At 51.0% G+C, this 20,470-nt stretch overlaps 1 protein-coding gene across 3 annotated transcripts in view; it reads right to left on the bottom strand.

Moving 5' to 3' along the window:
• Nucleotides 1-20,430, bottom strand: part of TMEM63B (transmembrane protein 63B) — a 46,039-nt gene extending 25,609 nt beyond the window's left edge. The window contains exons 1-2 of one of the 3 annotated variants that reach the window (XM_065679975.1): nucleotides 20,283-20,333; nucleotides 18,720-18,828 (exon numbers count right to left, since the gene is read on the bottom strand). In XM_065679975.1, the coding sequence (XP_065536047.1) occupies nucleotides 18,720-18,763 (44 nt within the window). In that variant the 5' untranslated portion in view covers nucleotides 18,764-18,828; nucleotides 20,283-20,333. Of the gene's footprint in view, nucleotides 1-18,719; nucleotides 18,829-20,282 lie in introns of all 3 variants that reach the window. The other 2 variants (XM_065679978.1, XM_065679977.1) reach the window with 2 other exon arrangements.
• Nucleotides 20,431-20,470: the final 40 nt, after the last annotated feature.

Here is a 20,470-nt window from a genome sequence, read left to right as displayed (position 1 = left end):
CTTGGGGGTTATTTTCTGATTCACGATTTTCAATACAGGGAAAAGGTTTTGGGGGCTATCTTCCATGAAGGTCAGGGAACCTGTCCATTTCATGCCTCTGACCCTTTCAACATCCTCCAGGATAACCAATCACAAAACCTTCCCTTTGAACATCAGCAAAACCCTTCATATGCTGCCTTACCAAGCGATATGGATTTAGCTCCAGGCAGCTCAGTCTTTATTACGCCTCTTCTACAGCAACTCCCTCCATTCTGGGGGTAGTGCTTTCAAGTCATGTGGGGCCCTGAACAAAATGTTCCATGCCAAGAGAGCTGTACCACAGCTTGAAACCCTAGTATGCTACAGTTCATCTTGGTTCACCTCTCCTGGCTAATCTGCCTTCAGCCTCAAAGACTTTTTGGTTGCTCTGGCTCTGTGTTTTTCTCCCACGTCTCACCTTGTTGCCCTCCTGCCTCAGTTTTCACATCCCAGTGGACTAGGTGCTCCTGGGCAAGTGGTGCCTATCCCTGTTCCGGCTGTCAGGGAAGGGCTGATGGTGTCCCCATCTCCTTCCCCTCCAGGGAACCTTGGTGGAACAGTGCAACACCATGTTGCAGCTCTGCTGCCAAGAAGACAGTCCAACCACCTCCATCTGGCTGTAAGGAACAAACACAGCCACAGCAGCCAGCACCAACCCAATTTGCTTTGCCTCCTGACAAACACTATGGAGTCTCAAAGCCACATGGACACCCACAGGGTCCTGTCCATGTGTTTCACCCTAGTCCACAAGGGCCCATCTCCTCCTCTGCCATCAAGAGGCAGCCCAAATCTATCCAACAGTTCTCCATATCAGTCAGCTCTCAGTCTGCATGGCAGCATCACAGCCAACCCGATCTGCATTAAAATTTTGAGTGTTAGATTTCATGACTCACTGAATCAAACACCTTGGTTCCAAATATATCTGTCATTTTCCCTTCAAGCTCCTGGGCTGTAAATCTACTGGAAAGAAATCAAGTTTGCCTGCCAGCTTGTACTTTATAAAGAAATACCACTTTCTGTTTGGCTTACCATGTTTCCTGTAGGCATATGCTGGTAGTGATACAGCAAACACAACATAAATAGATTGAGTGGTGAGACTGATGAGGTGCTGGACTTCACGCTATATATTCTGCAGAGCAGTGGCCATATGGCAACCAAGCCCTGGTTGGGAGTAAGCCCCAGAAAACAGGGCTTCCTCACCTATCACCCAACACCCCAGAAGCAGCAACTCCACCAATTCCCAATGGACATTTACTAAACCCAAGGATGGAGACTCCACCACCTCTTAACACCAGTGGTTTTCCACCTTCTGGTCTGTGGACCTAGGAGCACATGGGCTGATCCTCAGGGGTTGCCTTCTTGGCTATCTCCTGTATGTCTATTATCAGTGCTTAAGCTGCCTGTACATGGTCTGCACCTTCCTCACAATACACCTGTGGGACCACCCCAGGTTGGCTCTTCCATACTTCATTTTTTAGGTGAAGGTGTCTATTCATACAGGATCTTTACTGTACAAGTATCACTTCGGCTTTCAAGCACTGTTAAGGAGAACTTAACAGTGCATGTTAAGCTCTTACTTAGTGTTCACAGTGTTTAGATGCATGTCATCTGGCTTGGCTGAAACATGGACCAAGGAGACCTTGCCAATCCTTTATTTACTCTGAAATTTTCCATGTTCCCTTCAGTTTCTGAAGTGACCAAATGCCATCCTGTCCATTCTGCACAAGTACACATTTTTAGCAGAAGCTTTGCACCTCTGCCTTTTTCCTTTGTTCATCTTAAGCTCAACTCATCTTAAAGCTTCTTGTTTAGCTCTGATCCTAATCCTCTTGTGCATAGGGGAATATAATGTATTTGCCTTCCCTCATGCCCTGTATCTGTTTGTCACAGATTGGGTATTCTCATCCACACACAGCTTTTCCTCTTGAGCAAAATGTGTGTGTGTGCCTAATAAAACCAGGTTTTTGAGCTAGTTTCTCAAGGTCACATTGACTGTTTCCTCCTCCTCACTTCTGCATGACAAGAGTCTTTACCTCCTTGCAGCACAGTGCTCAAAGACATAGGAATTTTGTTCACTGGTCATGACTGCAATCGCTTACCTATACAGTATGATCAGCACTTCCCAGCACAGAAACCGCTACTCATGGAAATCACCAAGCAGCAGTAAGAAACATCTCTCAGTTGTCCAAGCTGCCTCTGAGGGGTCCACAACCAATTCCTCACCAGGGGCTGGTAGAATACCTACTGCATCTGCCCTGGAAGCATCCCTACTCCTTACTCTGCAGCATGCAAGCTGTTCACTCAGATGTTATTTGGGTTGCTCTCATGGCCAGTCCTCCCGCCCCAAGCACTGAACACACCACACTCAGAATGCACAGTGATGGGGCATTCTCTTTTGGATGGTACTTCAGAAGAGCTTCATGTCCTTCTTTTAGCAAGTACTCCATTGAGACCCAGGAAAATTGAAACCCTGCATCAATTCAGGGATGGTGGCAAAGCGGGTGCATGGGCTGCTTAGAGCAGCATCCCTGGCGATGACGTTTAGCAGCACAGAGAAAACCCTCCTTCACATCAGGAGGTGAGGAAGATTGGCACTAGCACTGAAGGGCTCACTAGCCTGTCTCTCTCATCCAGCAGAAAACACACGGGATGTAAAAGTAGGATGCCTACAGGGAAACCTCTTCCCTTACGGGCACTGGGGGGCAAGCACCCAGAATGCTGCATGACCTCCAGCACAAGCTGCCTCACAGTGTTGCTCCTACAACAACAGCATCTGCTCCAAATCCTGACACCTGCACCCTTCCTATAACAAATAAAGGCTAATTCTTTTCAAACATCTGTAAGGAAGACTGCAGCTTCAAGCATTTGCAGTTTGCAGGCTGGGGATTTTCTCACCTTTTCCTCACCTTCCCTATAGCTCTCCTAGGGTAGCAGCTGCCTTGCAGGGTTGGCCTACAAAGGACCCACAGCACAGGCAAGCAACAAAGGTCAATGTAATCACAACCCTGCAGCAGGCAAAACTGAGCTCCCTTTATGGCTCCGTGCTGAGAAGAGATTCAGCAGCCACAGCAGGAAGAGGAAAGAAGTTAATTGTTCCTCAATGACAGCAGACATCAGCAAAGGGCTCTCAAAGCAAGAGATCTGGATGCAGTCAACAAGCCAGGATAGGACAGGAGAACATCTAGGAACTAGCATTCTGCATCTGCTGGGGAAATCATGACAGGAGTCAGAGCTCCAGCAACAGCAGTACTGCCCAACCCAGGGAACAGCACCAGCACACTACACCCAGGGCAGGCACAGCACCCAGTACAACCAAGAGCAGCCGGGAAATCTTGGCCGCAAGGATGTCCAAACTAGGACACTGACACTGGGAAAAAACTGAGGCTTTATGGCACCTTACACAATCTGTCCCAATGGCTACTGAACTCCAACAAGGGAGACAGAGGCTGTGAGACACCAATTCTGAGCTCCTGCTGGGCATAAAATAAATAACAAAGGTCATAGAGTGAGATAGACTTTAAACACAGCCTTGAGACTGTCCTTGCCCCCAAGCCCCCATCTATGCTACAGAGAGAACTGCTGGACCTCACATGGCATATCAGTGCCAATTCCTCTTCTGCAGCATGTTTGCTCTGATGCTGCCAGGGGGATCTAATCTAGAGGCAGCTTCCCAGGAACCTTTTATCTGCTGGGAAGAATGAGGGTGGAACACCTCTTTCTGAGTCGCAGGGCAGCTCAGATGCTGGGGCTGGGGTCTGCGGGCAGGACTCACTTGCACACACCAGGCTGGGGATGCTGGGCTCTCAGCCAGCCACCAGCACTTGAGAGATGCTGACTGGGCTCTTCTTTTCAGTGGTCTCCCTCCACCCCGTGGGGCTTGGCAAAAGGAGCTGGGCCTGGCTTGGGAAAACAGGGAACAAAGCACCGGTCAGGCACTGGGCACAGAGACGACGGCGCCTAGCTGAGACCGGGAACACCAAAGTGGTACTTCAAGGCAAGCAGCCCGGCTCCCAGACCACAGATAAAGGTGTGTGAGATGAAGTGGCTGCCTGGACTTAGAGGAGGGCACTGCATTTTCAGCAAGACATGGCAATGCAAATCTTGTGTCATCCGGACTCCATCTCAATGTTAGGACAAACAAAGAAACAGTACTTTAACTGGGCAAAGCTGCTCTGACTCACTGTTTATCCATGGAGCTCAGCTCCACAAAAGCAAATATCAAGCCTAGGAAAGTCCACTGAAGACTTGCAGCTGGTCACCTGCACTCTTCCTGCTCACAGCCCCTGCTGAAGCCAGGGTGCTCACACTTACTAAGACCACTGAAATCCTGACCTGACGTGCAGGAGATAGCTTGGAGGTCCCCACAGAAAGAATGTGGAGCACACCAAATACTGTGCACCAAGGGCTGCTGGAGAAGTCAGGAAGGGCCCTCCTGCCCAGATGGACAAGCATCACACAGAACTAAGACTGAATACCTGGCAGCTGCCTCAAGTATGCCTGTCAGGCAGCCACAGCATCTCCCAGGCTCTGTTCCTCCAAGCTGTGGTGTTGAAAGGAAACCAGCAGTGGGTGCTTTCCATGGGCTTGAGCCTGGAGAACTCCCAGGAACAGCTAAGCATCATAGCCTGGAGCTGCCGTAACGCAGCCTGTGCATCTGGAAGCTGCTTTCTATGGAAAGCACCACCTGAACAGTGCAAATCAGTGGAGAACTGTCTGATCGGAGCTGCAGCGGCAGCCCCAGGAGTGACCAGATCAGAACGGTGCTGCTGTCATCAGACCACCTCTGCTGCCAGGCTAAGTCCTTCAGACTTGATCCTTACGTGACAGCAGGAGTAAAGACCTACCACTTATTCTGGCCATGTTCCCCAACACCACATCTCCTTCCCAAAGCACACCCCTGTATCCTGTGCTTCCACAAATGACTTCTAATGATAAAAGAAAACAGCACGACAGCATTGATGACTGGGGTCCAAGTGCCCCAAGCCTGGGGTGAATCTCATCTCTGATCTTGTGTCTCCATCCTTGCATAAAGTCTTCAATTTTGAAGGTCACCCAACAGCCACAGCCCTAACCCTTCCCTGGGCATGGGTACCAGCACACAGCACAACACTGGCAGGATGCACCAAAGCATGCCATGGGTTTCCACCAAGAAATCACACTCCTGGCTGTTCCCCTTCCATGGAAGGGGCATCCAACTGTATGGACCAATGTGAAGTGCAGCATCACAGAGGAAAGCAGGATAAATAAATGGGAGTCAGTGGACTCCAAAGACAAGGAGCAAAACTGGTTCACATACTGGAGAAGGTGTGGATGCATACCTTGTATTGGATGAGGACAACACACCACATGTATAGCATGAAAAGAATCACTAAAGCAGTGGCTGAGGCCTCTAATATGAAGTGACACAACAGCAAGCTGTTTCCTCCAGAATTTTCCTTATAGGCATGAAGTCTGTCTCGCCTTCCCAAACACATCACTAGAGCAGGAGTATTAAAACAATTAGTAGATTACAGCATCCTGAGATAATGACTAATTAATAACCCAGATGAGGTTACTGCTTAGTATTTCTCCCAACACAAATCTAGCTTTGGCAGCTGTATGGGCTTCTGCTTGTTAAGATGTTTCTTGAAGTATCTTCATGTGAAAGAAATCGCCCCTCCTCAGGAAAGCTCCTAAATACTTCAAATGCTCTCGCTGAAGTCATCATAACTTAAGTACATGGCTAAATTCAAGTGTTTACCTAAAAAGGGTCAGACTTGAGCACTGTGCTCTGCTTCAAGCACCAGATGTTTTCCATGTGCACTGATTATCAACCCAGCCCCAGCTGAGTGTCTCAGGGTAGAGGCGGCAAAGACCAAGTAGCTTAACCACAATTCTTCTTTGATGACGAGAAGTAGGTTCCTGCAGTACACTTCATAGTGGCTGGTTAAATAAATGGTCCTAGATCAGAAAGCTTTCTTCTCTCATGGAGAAATGGTTCTGGCAAGCAAGAAAAGTATGCCACTCCTCCTGAACCCACTTCCTAACTTCATTACTGCTGCTCCTCCAAAAACACTGCTCCCCCTTCTCAGCAAAGAGACCAGAGATCCCTTGCTGAGAGGAGACATCTCACCTGCCCCTGCTATCCTCAAACTAGCCTTTCTAGCCTCTGTTTCCACAGCTGATGTCTTTGTGTGGTCAGCATCTTTCTAGCAGTATTGTGCCCGAAAGTCCCAAGCACAGATATGGCCAGAGCCAGAGAGATAACTGTACTGTGGTCTCCTTGCTCTGCAGCATGACTCCTTTGCTTTCATAGCCCAAGAGGCCTTTCAGTCATACCGTAGCCAAAAATCTAAACCCCTATATCCTGTCATCCTAGCTTGTCCTCTCACTTTCCATCTCTTTCCGGCACAGCTGCTGCCCATGGTGCCCAAACTGTCCAAAGCGGGAGGGCAAACCAGGCTTTTATTCATTTCCAAATTAACACAGGAGTTTGACAAGTGCCAACTGCTATATGGTGATCTTTAGTTTTCCCATTTATATCCACAAACATCCAAACATCCTAGCTGTCCCATTTTTAGTTTGGGACACAAACATGAACCTTGTTGCCAGACTTTTTAAGAATCAGCATCAGGGCTTGCCTGGCTCTTGGCAAACACCACCACACAACCGGCACAGCCTTTGTGTCACCATCACTGTTATGAGGGATTCTGATAACGTCTCTTGCGTTAAAGCACTCGAGTACCTCAGAGCTGCCCAGGCAGTTGTATGATCCAGAGACTCCTGCACTCCTGCCAGGGCAAGCAACCTACAGATACCAAGGGCAGAGACGAACTCCACTAATGCATGATGAAGGAGCAGCTTCCTAACATTTGCTTTTCAGATCATGATGTGGAAAGACATGTGCTACATTCTGGAGATAAGGTGGGAACCTCTTTCAGGGCATTTTGCTTTTATCAATGGAGAAAGCACAGTTACACCACCTCATCTCATACACCAATCAGGCTGTTCCTAGGGTGCCTTTTGCCTGGCTCCTCCAGAACCTCATAGTCAGCTCAGCGGAGCCAGCCTGATACTTCACAGGAAATCACTAGGCAGCATTAGACTTATGTGACTGAAAACACAACCTGGACAATGCAAAGTATGGATGGACAATGCTGCTTATCTGAGCAGTGGACCAAGCAAGGTCTCCACTCCTCAAACTGGAGAGCTTCCAGATTCAGTTTGCACCTTGCAAGCCACCACCGCCCTCCCAAGAGCTCCCAGGCAAGCCCAGCTGCTCCTTCCCCTAGTCACCCTCCCATCTGAAGGAGAAGAAGGCCACAAAGTCAGCAGCCCCCCATCACCCTAGGAGGAGGCATATCCCTGCCATGCCAACTCACAGCTCCTTGAATCACAGCCACTTATGGTGGGACATCTCCTCTCCACCCTGTGCTGCTAGGGCTGGGAGCTCACCTCTAGGGCCAGCCACCAGACGGGAAGGCGCCTGGCTACCCTCAGATCAAACCTGGCAGCCACACTCTGCTCCTCCACCACCTGAAATGGGAAAGTACAGGGATGCAGGAGGGCAGCATCGTCACCAGCCTCTCCTCCTAGGCAGCCAGCCCCGCTGCTGCCATCCTAGCTGCCTGTTTATGCCCAAGACTTGCCATGGCAATCCTTCCACAGCTCCATAATCCAGCAGGGAGGCTGGAATTTCACCCCTGGCACCCTGCCCTCCTCTTACGCCACCCGACCGGCATCCTGATCAGAGCCTACATGGAATCCCGGCGTAAGGAAATCAGGCCTCTGTGAGGTGGCAGTGACAGCCACCACGCATGGCTTCTGGGAACTGACTGCTGGGTCTGGAGGCAGAAGGATGCATCCCATCAGAGTCAATGCTGGGACTTTTGAGATCTACCCTGCCACACGCAGCTCTGCTGGGCTCCACGCTGAGGGCTGCCTCCTTTACTGCAGCTTATCAGGAATCCACAGCCCCAGCAGTGCTTTGGGGCCAACACTTGCTCCCCAAGGGACATAGTCACACACCGGGTAGCAATAAAAACGAGATCCCTCACTTGGTGCTTTCTACCTGGGACCCCAGTGGGCCCTGCAAAGCAGCCTGGGGCAGTCATCTGCTCATCTTCAGCGTCTCACCCAGATGCTGGCTTCTGGGCATATGAGTACACCTGGGTATATGAGTATACCTGAGTATAGGAGATACCTTCTAGTGAGTCTGGGACCACCTCAACAGGAGGAAGCTGACAGCTACCAAGCCCAATTTCTACCTCACTGCTACTGGCTCAGTACCTCGGTCCCTGCATGAAAAACCTGCAGCCCTTTGGGCATAACTGTAGCCCAACACAGCCATCTGCATCTCACTTCTTCCCCCTGCATCCTAGCTGCTTCCAACCCTCCTCTCCAATGACCCCATTCACATGTTGGTAGGGGTGGGAAGCTGTGGATGGCTTCCTAGGGCCAGGGGGACAGAGCTGGTGCTTAGGAAGCTTCCCCCAGCCATGTCCACAACAGCCACTTGACAAGGGGTCACCAGCGTCTCCACATGCCTGCCAGCCAAGCTCACGGCTTCCAGGCCCAGGTCCCACTTTGCCTGTGCTTACCAGCAGACAAAACTCGTCCGAATATAGCATCAGTTGCCTATTTATAACGTGCTGTTTACCAACACCAAGCACTCTTGTTAGAAGCGGAGGATGAGATGAGTCAAGGAAGCATGAACAAGGGACCCTTCTCCTGTCATGGGAAGATGAGGTGGTTGTGGGAGGGTTACTTAGGGTTGGGTGCTGCAGCACAGCTGATCACCTGCAGCGCGGCTGATCACCTGCAGCTCCCTCAACAACTGCAAGCAGACTCAAATGCACACTCAGCATCTTTTTTACACCAGACCCTTAAGGTCTGGGAAGATCTTCCTGAGAAAGGGTGAAATCAGATTGAGCACACAGGAGTCCACCAGCATCCCCTTGCAGCTGCTCTGCGCTGCCCACCCAGGCTCCGCTCTGGTGATGGTTGCTCCATCACTGCATGTGTTTGGCACCTCTTGGTAGAGTTCAGTGTGGAGGGCTGTACAAAGCAAGGACATCTGAGGCACTAATGATACCAGCCTTCAGCAGTGGGCAGAGGTGACCACAACAAAGTTTGCTATGGGTCTTAAAGTGGGGCAGGGGGAGGAAATGGATTAGAACCCCAGGCCCCCATAGCAGTGTCTCATATTTGGCACACTGTCCACAAAGGTGCTCCTGAACAACAGATGGCATGAAATGAGTACCTCCAAGGGTACCTTCAATTTTGCAGACTTTCCCTGATGCCCAAGCTACCCCCCCTCCTGGGTGGCTGGAAACAGACCCTGTGTACTGTTATTGAGCTGCACACCCATACGGTGGCAAGTCAGAGTCTTGAAGTCCATCCAGGCAAAACAACCAGTGCCAGCCCCTGGGGCTCCTCCCAGAGACACCACCACATTTTCCATTCCTCCCTCCAGGCTGCATCCAGCCATCTCCCAATGCCAGGCTCATTTTTAGAGCCTCCTATTTTCCTCTCTGTCTTCAAGAAAGTTATTGCTTTCCTGCCCTCAAATAGCCCACACCTCTTCCACCTACCAAACTGGTAATGGACCTCCTGGCTCCATTCTTCTGCCATTTCCCGGATCAGTCTCCCTTGCCATTGCACTCACCAGTCCCAAACAGGCCGGCAAGGATGTACATTTACTTTCAGAGGCTGGATCAATATCTGAGTTTTTAACATTTCCTAGTAGTCTCAAGGAGGCTCAGGGGCTTTACAAGAAAGCCTCAGCTGGAGCTGGGTGTGCATTCAGTCAAGGCTTGAAGTCCAGTTTTGTGCCTAAACCACACTGCTTTAGCTGAGGTAATACGAGACATCACCATAGGTCAACTGCATGAGTTTCAGCTATAAACCATGCACACAGCTCACCCTCATGTGACATCTTTCAACATGGTTTCTCCCCACCCACAAGCTATGGGCTCAGTGAGGGTACAGACTTCTGCACTCAATGCACTGCCAGAGGGTGAGGCACCAGCCAGTGGTACTGTCCATGCCCAGGATGATCCTCGCCGCCTGACTCACCATGGTGTTTGCTGCTGGGCCCCCGCTCTTTGCCAGCTTCCCACATGTCCATGTGGCAGCTCCAGGCCATTCCTATCCGTGTCCCAGCCCACCCCCTCCTCCCAGCACCGACTCACCCACCCCCAGCACTGACTCAATCCCTGCTGCTCACACATCAGCTTGCCTCCAGAATCTCCAGTCGCAGGGCAAGCTGTCAGCACCGCCTTAGACAGCGGCAGCAAGGCAGCATGGAACCACAATGCAGGACAGCCTGGCTCTGCTCTGCATCCCACCCAGACCGGCTGCATGTCTGACAGCATGCTGCTGACATGCCTTGTGCCTCCACTTCTGTCCTTTGAAATCATATAAACCCCTCCCAGGGAGATCACACAATTAATTCATGAGCATTGGGAAGACAGTCCACTCTCCAGATTAGACATACCAGTAGCACAAAAGTATTTCTTGCTGCTTGCACCCTCACTTACAGTCAGCCAAAATCCCTATTGAGTTACTAGGAATGAAGGGTATGTCCTGCAGCTATGGTCCTCTGCTCCCATTGGTGAGGTCTGGGGAAGCAGCAGGGCACTGCTGCCCATTCCTTTTGGATTTACCCCTCTTCTGGGTGAACAACACCTGTCCTGTCCCTGCTCAAGAGCATCAACTACAGGATTAAAACCAAAGATGTTTCTGAACGGTTTCCCCCTTGTTTGGGGGGTAACTGCAAGTACACAAGCTTCACACTGCCTCTGCCAGCTCAGGTCAACTCCAGTGCACCTTAGGAAGTTTTGCTACTGCTGGTTTAATCTTCCAAGGTCAGCACTTAGGCTCTTCAGAATGAGGTCTGCCGCCTGCCCTGGAGGGAGAGGGAAGTGGCACTGAGCAGCAAGTTCATCTCAAAAAGCAAGAAAGAAGGAATGAAACACTCGCCATCCACCCATGGCCTGAGTCACAGGACCCCTGCCAGCCCTAGCGTGGCCTGTCCTGTCTGTGGGCTGTGCCTGCCTTTGGGTACCTGTGAGACCAGTGGTGCTGCAGGATGCTCTGCCATTCCCCATCCACGGCATTTATTTCATTCTGTGCCTCACATGGCTCCTACATGTCACCTCCTGCTACCTGCTACCTGCTTGTCTCCACTGTCACCTTTTCTCCTTGAGTCCTTCCCTTTTGTCTCTACCTGGGGAGGACTTCAGGTTTACATCAGGACCAGGTCAATCCCCAGCCTTACAAGGGGATTCCATCAGGAACAGCATATATGCTTGAATCTCAATCTCCCATTGATCCTGAAATTCACCTGGCATGAGGCTCCTGCAGGCAAACTGGGGCATGAAAATGCACACAGGTCTAAGTGTGGAGGCAGAACAGGAATCACAAGGCAGCTGCGCTCCAGTGCTGGGGCAGGAGGAGAGGGTGTTGCCCCAGATCTCTGCTTGGAGCCTCCAGAGCCAGCTCTGCAAGGATGGGTTGGTGGGAAGGGTGAGCTTCACAATCACTAACACCTTGCAAGTCAAGGGGTGCTCTGAAATGCTGGGAGGCAATTAAACATTGATCAGAATGACTGACAGGCTGGAAACAGCCCCGGGGAAGGGAAGGGAACAGCAGGCCGGGGCCAGACAGGCTTACCACCCTGCAGTAGCTTTTCAGGACTAGGCTGGGAGCTTTCAGTCCATGGACCCACTTGGCCACAGCACCACCAGCTTTACTTCCATCACTGCTTGGATGGCTTGGAGTCTACCTTTACTCAACTCTAGGTTTAAAAATTGCTTTTGTTGCTTGAAGAAATGCAGTGTAAACAAGAGACAGAACACATGCGCTGCAGTCCAAATAGCAAAGCCTCCTCTTCCAAAACTAACTCCTTTGTTTTCTATTTATCAGCCACACACTTCCAGCGCTGCTTTCGGTCACTCCCATGTATTTTGAAAACAGGCTTATTAAAACTGCACACTTCCTCTACTTTGATTGCCCCATCTCTTTTCTTCACCTGATTTCTGAGCTCCAGCTAGAGGTCCTGTTTGATCTTTCGCACCAAGCCAACTCCAGAGATATCTGTGAGCACCGCTGGGTCAGACATCAAGGCAAAGATCCAAGCGATCAACATGTCTGCACAGGTGTAAGTCTGCTGCACTGATGGAAGTGCAGTTATACAGGCAAAACTGCTTCTGCTTTGAGGTGGTGGAAGAAAGCCAGGCTGGGAAGCAGAAGCATTTTTGCCAAAATAATGTATGAGCAGAGCAATCAAAACAGGCAGTCCTACACATCAAGCAGGCCAGAAGCTGCAGGTGTTTTGAAGGAAGCATCTAATGCACCCTACAGATACAGCCCAGACCATGTTTTTATGCCTTTGATTTGTGAAGGCACATCCCTCACCTCATACCCACCAGAGGAGGGCTGAGCTATGGCTGCTGCTCCGTAACAGTCTTCTGGAGCTACTCAGGCTGTTCCACTCTGTAGCAGCTGTCCCAGAGGAGAGGACAAATGCTTACTGGGGTTATTCCCTACAATCAAAGCTCTGCTCACATCAAATGGAACAAAGCTTGAGAGAAAACAAACCAAAGGAGTGAAACATGGGGATTTCTCCCCCTTCTCTCACAGCATATCAAAGCATTTGCTTTCCCCCTGACTCACAACCATAGTCAGGAGCTATCTACCAGCTTTGAAATTCCCCTTCTACCCCAGGCAATATTAAAACATGAAGATAAGAGAGCGTGAGATTCCAGGAGCACCGGGCAGCAGGGATTTACAAGGGATACATCCTGTCAGGCACACTGGATCATCTTTATTTTTAACAGCATCACAGCATTAGTGGGTGAAAGGGAAGTCATGGACGTAGTAAGATTTTAACAAGCCATCTGCTGCAGCATCTCACCCAGTCGAGGTTTGTTCATCAGGCTAAGGCAGAAACATCACCTCATGGACTGAAAAAATGGGTGTAATGACCCTAAATAAACTGGCAGCTCTAAGTGACAGAGCACTGAACTGCAGGCTGGCAGGAACCAGAGGCAAGGGTGATATCTGGTTCCATTCATCATTTTCGCTGGCCATGTCACTTAGTCTGGAGAGGTGGTAGGTGCTGGCTGCTCCCAGGTACCTTCTTTCTTCGGGAAAGCAGCCAGGTGCTGAGGGAGGGATGCTAGAAATCACTCAGAGGCAGACAATGGGCTGGGGCAAGGAAAGGCAAGGAGTAATTTTGGAGGCACACGCAGAAAGCAGGCATGGGCTTGCCAGGGCATCACCCTACATCAGCTGGGTCCAGACTAGTGCTTTCTTTTACTGGAGATGCCTCCTCTTAAGCTAGAGGAGTCTCAAGGAAAGGGCCTGGATACCAAGGCAGAGCAACAAACACGGAGAGCTTTGAAATCCCAGAGAACAAGGGTGCACTGAGAAAGCAGCAACAGGCAAAGACAGAGCTCTCCACCTGTGCAAGAGAAGGTAGAACTGGGTGCATGGCCTAGAAGGTGACCACAGCCCCAGCATGTCACCATGGGCTTTTTCTTGCTATTCTTCATGGCCTGGCATTTCTATCCTACCAAGCTAATGATATACAGTCATAAGATACGTTACGCTTACGCAGGATAAGCAAGTCTCACTGTAATCTTTTCTTGATTAGACAAACAGATTGATTTCCTTATTTTTCTCACCATAAAGCTTTCTCTCCAGCCCTCAGATTATCTTGTAACTCTTTTCCGTATTCTCTTAAAATTTTCAGCATCCTTTTCTGCACACTGACACTGGATTTAGACAGTGTATTTTAGTACCAGTCTTCCCAGAACCTTCTACAGCAGTAAAGTCTCATTCAAGGGCTACTCACTGATGCCCTTGCAAGCATCAAACAATTCACCGTAACTGCCAGGCTTGAACCAAAGAATCTGGGGAGATTCTTTGAGCACTAACTCATCCTACTCCCAAACTCTGGTAATACCAACATTTTCTCCTGTCCTGTCTAGTCGGCAACCAGACATACCCACAGACAGCAACCCTCCCAAGTACAGCTTTTTAACTGGTTGCGGGTCCACCTGAGGGACTCTTCTTATCCCCTGCCCCTTCCTCATTTACCTATGAGGCTGACCCTTGGGTCAGTAGCACAGATTGACATAAGTCAAGATGTATTATGTCTATCACCCCTGCTCAGACACTGGGAGAGGCATCCTTTCAGGTACGGCTGTTGACCAACTTGACACTGTACGTGCCAGATAAATGCACACTGGTGGATTTTTAATCAGCATATTCTCCCACCTCCTTAACAAGATACACACTAACTGCTTAACTGTTGATTCCAGATTGCTTAAATAGGCTGTTGTACTGCCATTCTTTCTCTGTATTTCAAGGGATCAAGCCTTGAAATATCAGATGTTCTCCAAGGTGGCTGCCCACCATGCAAAAGTTGCCTTAAGTCTATCCTTTAAGTACTTTCAGGGAAATTTTACAAAACTTTGCCCACATGACCATATCTACTTTATCTAAAGTCTTGCTACTTGTTCCAATTTATGCTTGGATTTGCTTTTTAACATTAATTCCTTTAAGAACTTTGTACCCTGACCTTCTTTGCAAGGTGAGGACAAAGTTCTTACTGTCACATTTTATTGTTCCTCTTTTCCATGTAGACAGAAGCCAGTTCTTTCTTCTATCCAATTGCTGCATCAGCTCCTTCTGCCCTAGCTGGGAGATCACACTGAGTTTCACATCCAGCACAAATCTGGTTTCTTTCTCTCAAATTTATAACTTTGCAACTCATGCCAAATCAAGCTGCCTTTTCTGTGTTGTGGGTAATAGTAAGACCCTGGGCAGCTACCGCAGTTCAGCAGACACACAATAGTTCATTTCCAGGTCTATGTCTCAAGCATAGAGATCTCAAGAACCCAGCAAAACCAAATCACCAACTTGCATATGCAGTCATCCTGGAGAAGATGTCAGCTTTACCAGCATCACCCAAGAGCCTCCAGAGTCCAATGGTTTCACACAGAGGAAGTCTAGACCATATGCACAGGGAGCTGAGGGATTAATCCCTTTAAGATTTCCATTTGAAACTAAAAACACGAAATTTTTGACTCAAGAGCCCAAGTATCCCCAGATCAGTGCAGAGACCCCTGTCAGTCACTGCCACGATCTTTGACCTCCAAGAAGACGACATCAGATGTTTATAATAATTTCAAGCAGAAGACAAGGCCTGATGCCAGCTGAGCTTCCTCTAAGACTGTCTTCCTCATGCTAAGATTGTCTCATCCTATGGCTTGATGAAGGGACCTGGGACAGAGCCTACTACAGGACACTGCTCTAACTAGCAAAAGCAGGGCCCAAGCCAACAGAACTCTCCTGCTAAATAGACTCTAGTAATACCCCTGTCAGCAACACATCAAGAGACAGCTGGATGCTATGAGGGAACCTGTCAGAGCTGCTCTTCAAAGCAGGTCAACAGGAGAGATCACAGCATCTCCCCTTGAGCCACACCACATGGCCTCCTTGTTGGCGTAACAGAGCCAGGGGTCACATCAGTGGCAGCTGTCTCTCTGCAGGGCAATGCTTTGCACTGAGCCAGGAGCAGACACCAGCATGGAAACTAGCAGAAACTCCCTAGTGGAAAGGGATGTCAAAGGGAACAGGGTGTCAAAGCAAGCAACTGCTCCACACACAGAATTACAGGGTTACAGAGGGGATGAGCACACTGGATGCAGGGACTCACAGGAGTAGCTCTGGGCACACACAGTCCTTCTAGGAAATGACAGGCAATGGGCAGACAGGAAAGGCCCACAGCAGCCACTCTTCCAGCCAGAGAAAAGCAGAGTTTTTTTTCCAGCTTGCTCCTCAAAGGCGGTGATGGTTCAGGAAAGCAATTGCAGAAGATACTGAAAACAGGCATACATGAATCCTGTCTGCAACTGCTTTCTCCTGGTGCTGATGCAATACACTGCCTTTCAGATACACAGTCCCTTAAGAGATCCAGCCCCTTTCTTTGATGCAATAGCACAAAGATCTTCCCAGATTGGGTGACACAAATAGGAATCTTCAAAACCTTGCTTTAAGCCAGACCTGTACTACCAACTGCCAATTTCTCTGGGGAAAAGCAGCACACATAAAACAAGACCTCTCTCTCTTCCCAGCACAATAACCACGTGGGCAGAAGCTGCTGGCATCACCAATTAGACCAAAGCACTTCAACAACAGGAGATCTTACTCAAAAGATGCAGTAGGCTATGCCAGCAGGATGCCTACCTTGCCTGTATAAGCTGTGTAGCCACTATATGAGCTTGGCCTAGGAGGGCACACAGACACTGGGAAAGCATTCCCTCTCCCCCACCTGTTTTTATGAGGGATGGGGAGGAAGGGACTTGAAAGCACAAGAGGGAGAACAGCAGGCATGCAATACCAACATGCAAGGGCCATGGGGGGATTTCTAACACCGCTTAGCAATCATGTGCAGGGAATGCATAATGAGCATGCAGAGACAGACCTGGGAAGGGCAACGAGCACTGCACAGAGAAGCACAAAGGAAAATGTTCTGCATCTCGCACTTAGCAAGAGTCTCGGGCTTCCTGCAGCTGATCTCTATTTGGAGCAGAGGGCAGACACTCAGCTCCATGCTGGACAGACATGAAGGGAGAAGGCAGTGCCAACCACAGGCCTGCAGGCTCAGAGAAAAGCCATTTCATACTGCAAGCCTTTGCTCTACAAGCTTGGCACTGGTTTCACCAATCTTGACCCTTCTTTCGCAGAGTGCATACACATATGCATGTTTCACCTTCATTTCCTGATTTTTGTTTTTCTCCTTTTAACCAACTTTCTAGCCAATGCACCAGGCCTGCCCTCCCCCCCACCTCCCCTGAGTTAGAGAGCTGCCAACAGGCTGAGGGCTGCAGGCAGAGAGATGCCTCCTGAGAAGTCCACGCTCAGGGCAGCTCCTGCACACAGCTCCCCATACGGCTGGTGAGACAAGGAGCTCTTCCCAACAAGAGCCTGAGCTACAAAGGGCACAGGAGAGAGGCTGAAGGCTGCAGTTCCAGGCAGCAGGCACTTCCACGATGAATGCAGAGATGAGCATGTCCCATGCCTCGGTCCCTCAAAGCTACAGCATCAGGACCAGCCACACACTTGTGAAAAATCAAAGTGGTGGAGGGATACAGGGACTCCCTCCCTGCCTGGAAACCTGCAAGCAAGCTCTGAGCTCCCCAGGCTCATTTGTAGAGCCAGGAGGAACAGCAGACAGCTGTGCTTAGACCAGACACAGGAGAACCTTCCTCTGACTCAGGCAGCATCCCAGGGGCCACAGCCCATTTGAGGTTCTGCTGTTCCCCCTGCAATGCCTCCCTCCCGAGCCATCAGGCAACACTTGGGACACTGCAGAGCCAGTTGAGGCAGTAGCAAACCTACCCTTTTGCTTCCAGCTCCAAGCAGGGCCTCCGACTCCTTGCTCAAGAGGCAGAGAGGAGAAGAGGCAGCAAGCTGGCACACCAGCTGCTTGCCACAGAGCCACCAGACTGGTGGGGGGGGAGGTCAGGATGGCTGCTGGGCTCAACACAGCATGCTGCCAAGCAAGCTCTCACTGGCAGGAAGGAGGTAGGGCAGGAGCAGCTGGAGGGGCTGCCACCAAGGATTGCTCCCCCTCTCCTTGGTTCCCACCCATTGGAAACCAGCTGCTAGATTAAAAAAGCCTTTACAGTACTGTCATTCCAGGACATGGAAACAATCTCCATTTGCCAAACATTCCCATCATTTTGTCTCATCTATGCACCACAAAAAGCCCCAGCAAAGATCCAGCCCCTGCCTCCAGCAAGCCTTATCATTCTTGCCCATCCTTACCCACCGCGTAGCTCCGAGATGCTTTGATATGTAAATCAGGCACAGGATCTATAACCAGCACCGTCTGCAATTCACAGCGTGCGGGGTATATCCTACACCACGGTCTCCTCTGGCACAAAGCAGGCGCCCCACGGCTGCGTAGGCTTCACGTCAGACAGCGCAGGTCCCGCTGTCCTTCCTGGGAGTGGGAGGTGCCGCCTGCACAGCCCCGGGGTCCCAAGCACACAGCCTCACCCTGGCCTTCAGGACGGAGATGGGGCTCTAGCAGAAAGAGACACGGGCTGGGTTCACCTCGGTGCGCACGGGGAGGGTGTCAGAGGAGCCGCTGGCAGGACACTGCGGGGCCCCCGTGACCTGTGTCACTCCAGGGCTCAAGGAAAGCGTAATTAGCAGCAGACAAAAAGCAGGCCCTCAGCACTGCCAGCTCTCAGGCCTTCATTGCAAATCTCACACTACCTGGGATTTCCAAAGTCCTACTTCCTACAACAAAGCAGCTTCATGGGGATATTTATAAAAAAAAAAACAACAAACCCAAGCAAGCTCCTAGCCCATTTCATTGCTGAAGAAAGCAAAAAAATATCACCAAGGATATTTTAAAAGCCCTGAAGGAAAAAATAAACCCCACAACATAAACAAACAAGAAGCAAAGCCCTTAGTATTTTTCTTTTCCTGACTCAACTCGCAGCTTCAGGACATTTTAGGATAGTTGCACCACACTCTGGTCAAAGGGAAGAACATATGGCACTGCAAAGCCCCACGGCAATGTCTTCCTGACAAGAAAACTGACACCCTCAGAAAATACAGTAGATTCAGTTCCTTCCAAGGTTACTGAAGACAGGAACAGACAAAAATAGAGCTAAGAGTGCAACAAAACATACTTATGAGCCAAAGCAGAGTGTCTTCCCAACCCCCTCAAAGGCATCTTCTTTCATGTTTATCCTGCTCCGATGGTACCCAGGTGAAGACTGCAGCAAAAGGCTTCTCTCCCTGTAAAGGCAATGTGCATTCCTATCACTAAAAGGCTTGAGATGAAAAGGCCTTTCCTAGGTAGATACCAGATAATTGCCATCATTAGAAGTAACATCCTTAATGCTTTGCTATTTTTGGTTTGAAGAGTCCTCCTGAACTTGGTTTTGAGCTGAGTGGTCAGCTTTCCACTCTCAGAGCGTTAAGAGAATAAAGGCTATTAGTGACTATATAGCATGGGTGTTTGGAGGGGAAGAGTACCAGTCTCTGCACTTGTAAAGGCACTGTCCCCCGCCCAGGTGGGGCATCTGCAGGACCATCCAAGAGGCACCCACCTGTGCCCTACAACCCTCTGGTGGCTTTCTGACCACTGCTAATTTGATGCTCCTGCCCTGCAGCTGGTGTTTTTCCATGTGTACTTACTCCAGAGGAGGACACTTCTGCCGTAACATACAAATCCAGGGGGAAGGCTCCTCAGGGACTATGAACAACTAAATTAACTGCCTTGAGCATGTATCAATTGGCCTTTTGCTTCCATCTCCTACCTACTATCAAAGGAAGAGCAGAGAAGGGAGGTGCCCAGAATCCCAGATTTCCCAAACACTTGGTCTCCATCCAGCTGAGAGCTATCAAACCTGCTCTGAGCACTGGGGCTGACTGCAACCTCATCATAGATTTCTGGCATGATGCCTCCAGCAGGTAGCTCCACACACGGCGCATTCTAGGACAGGAGGAGAAACCACGGTTTGCTGATCTGGAGGGAATGGCGATCAAGACAAGAGCAGCAAGGGCCTGCCTGACTACGCAGCAATAGACACAAGCCCTGTCTGATAGCTCCTTGCTAAGTTCTCCAGGGTATGAGAGGTAGGGCGGTACCAGCCTGCTGCTCCCACCCTTAAAACATCACTCCTGCCTCCCTTCTGCTCTCCGCCACAGCGGTGCCTGGAGGACAGGCAAGAAGGACAGGCAGCTCTCCAGCACGCACAAAAGCAGGCTCAGCACCTCCGACGCGATCGCGGGTGAGATGGTAGCCGGTGCCACCCCACAGAAACCCGGCGGCCTGGTGCAGAAAACAAGGTACCCAGCCGCGGCCGAGCCGAGGACCACGGCACAGGACGGGCGAGAACCCCCGGCACATGCCCCCGCCGCGCTTCCACGCAGCGCCGCCGGGCCTCGGCTGGCAGCGCAGGCCTCTCCGCGGGCGCCGCACCCGGGCGCGCCCCCCGCCCGCTCCACTCCGCCCCAAAGATGGCAGCGGCGCCCCCCGCCCGGCCGCCCCCGCTGAGGGGCTCCGCGCAACGGCAGCGCCGTCCGGTCCGGCCCTGCAAGCGCCGCCCGGAGATGCGGCCGCTGCCCTTCCCTCAGCCCCCGCCACGCCGCCAAGCACCGAGGCGGCGGCTCGCTGCGGCCCCGGGCCCGCCTGGCCTGGAGGTAGCCACGGCCGCCGCTGCCCGCCGCGCCGACGACTCTCTTACCCGGTGTCAGGCGCGTACTGGCTTCACCGGGGCCGCCACCCCGCTCCTCACGGCCGGGCCGGGCCGGGCCGGGCGCTGCGGTACCGAGCTGCGCCCCGCGCGGAGCAAGCGGCGAGCGCCCGACTGGGCTCGGCTCGGCTCGGCTCGGCTGGGCGTGGGGCGGGGCCCCGGGGGGGCGGGGCACGGCG

The sequence above is a fragment of the Lathamus discolor genome, chromosome 5 (genome assembly GCF_037157495.1).
Source record: "Lathamus discolor isolate bLatDis1 chromosome 5, bLatDis1.hap1, whole genome shotgun sequence".
NCBI classification, from domain to species: Eukaryota; Metazoa; Chordata; class Aves; order Psittaciformes; family Psittacidae; genus Lathamus; species Lathamus discolor.
The sequence above is the reverse complement of the archived record's forward strand: the minus strand, read 5'-3'. Positions and strand labels throughout refer to the sequence as shown.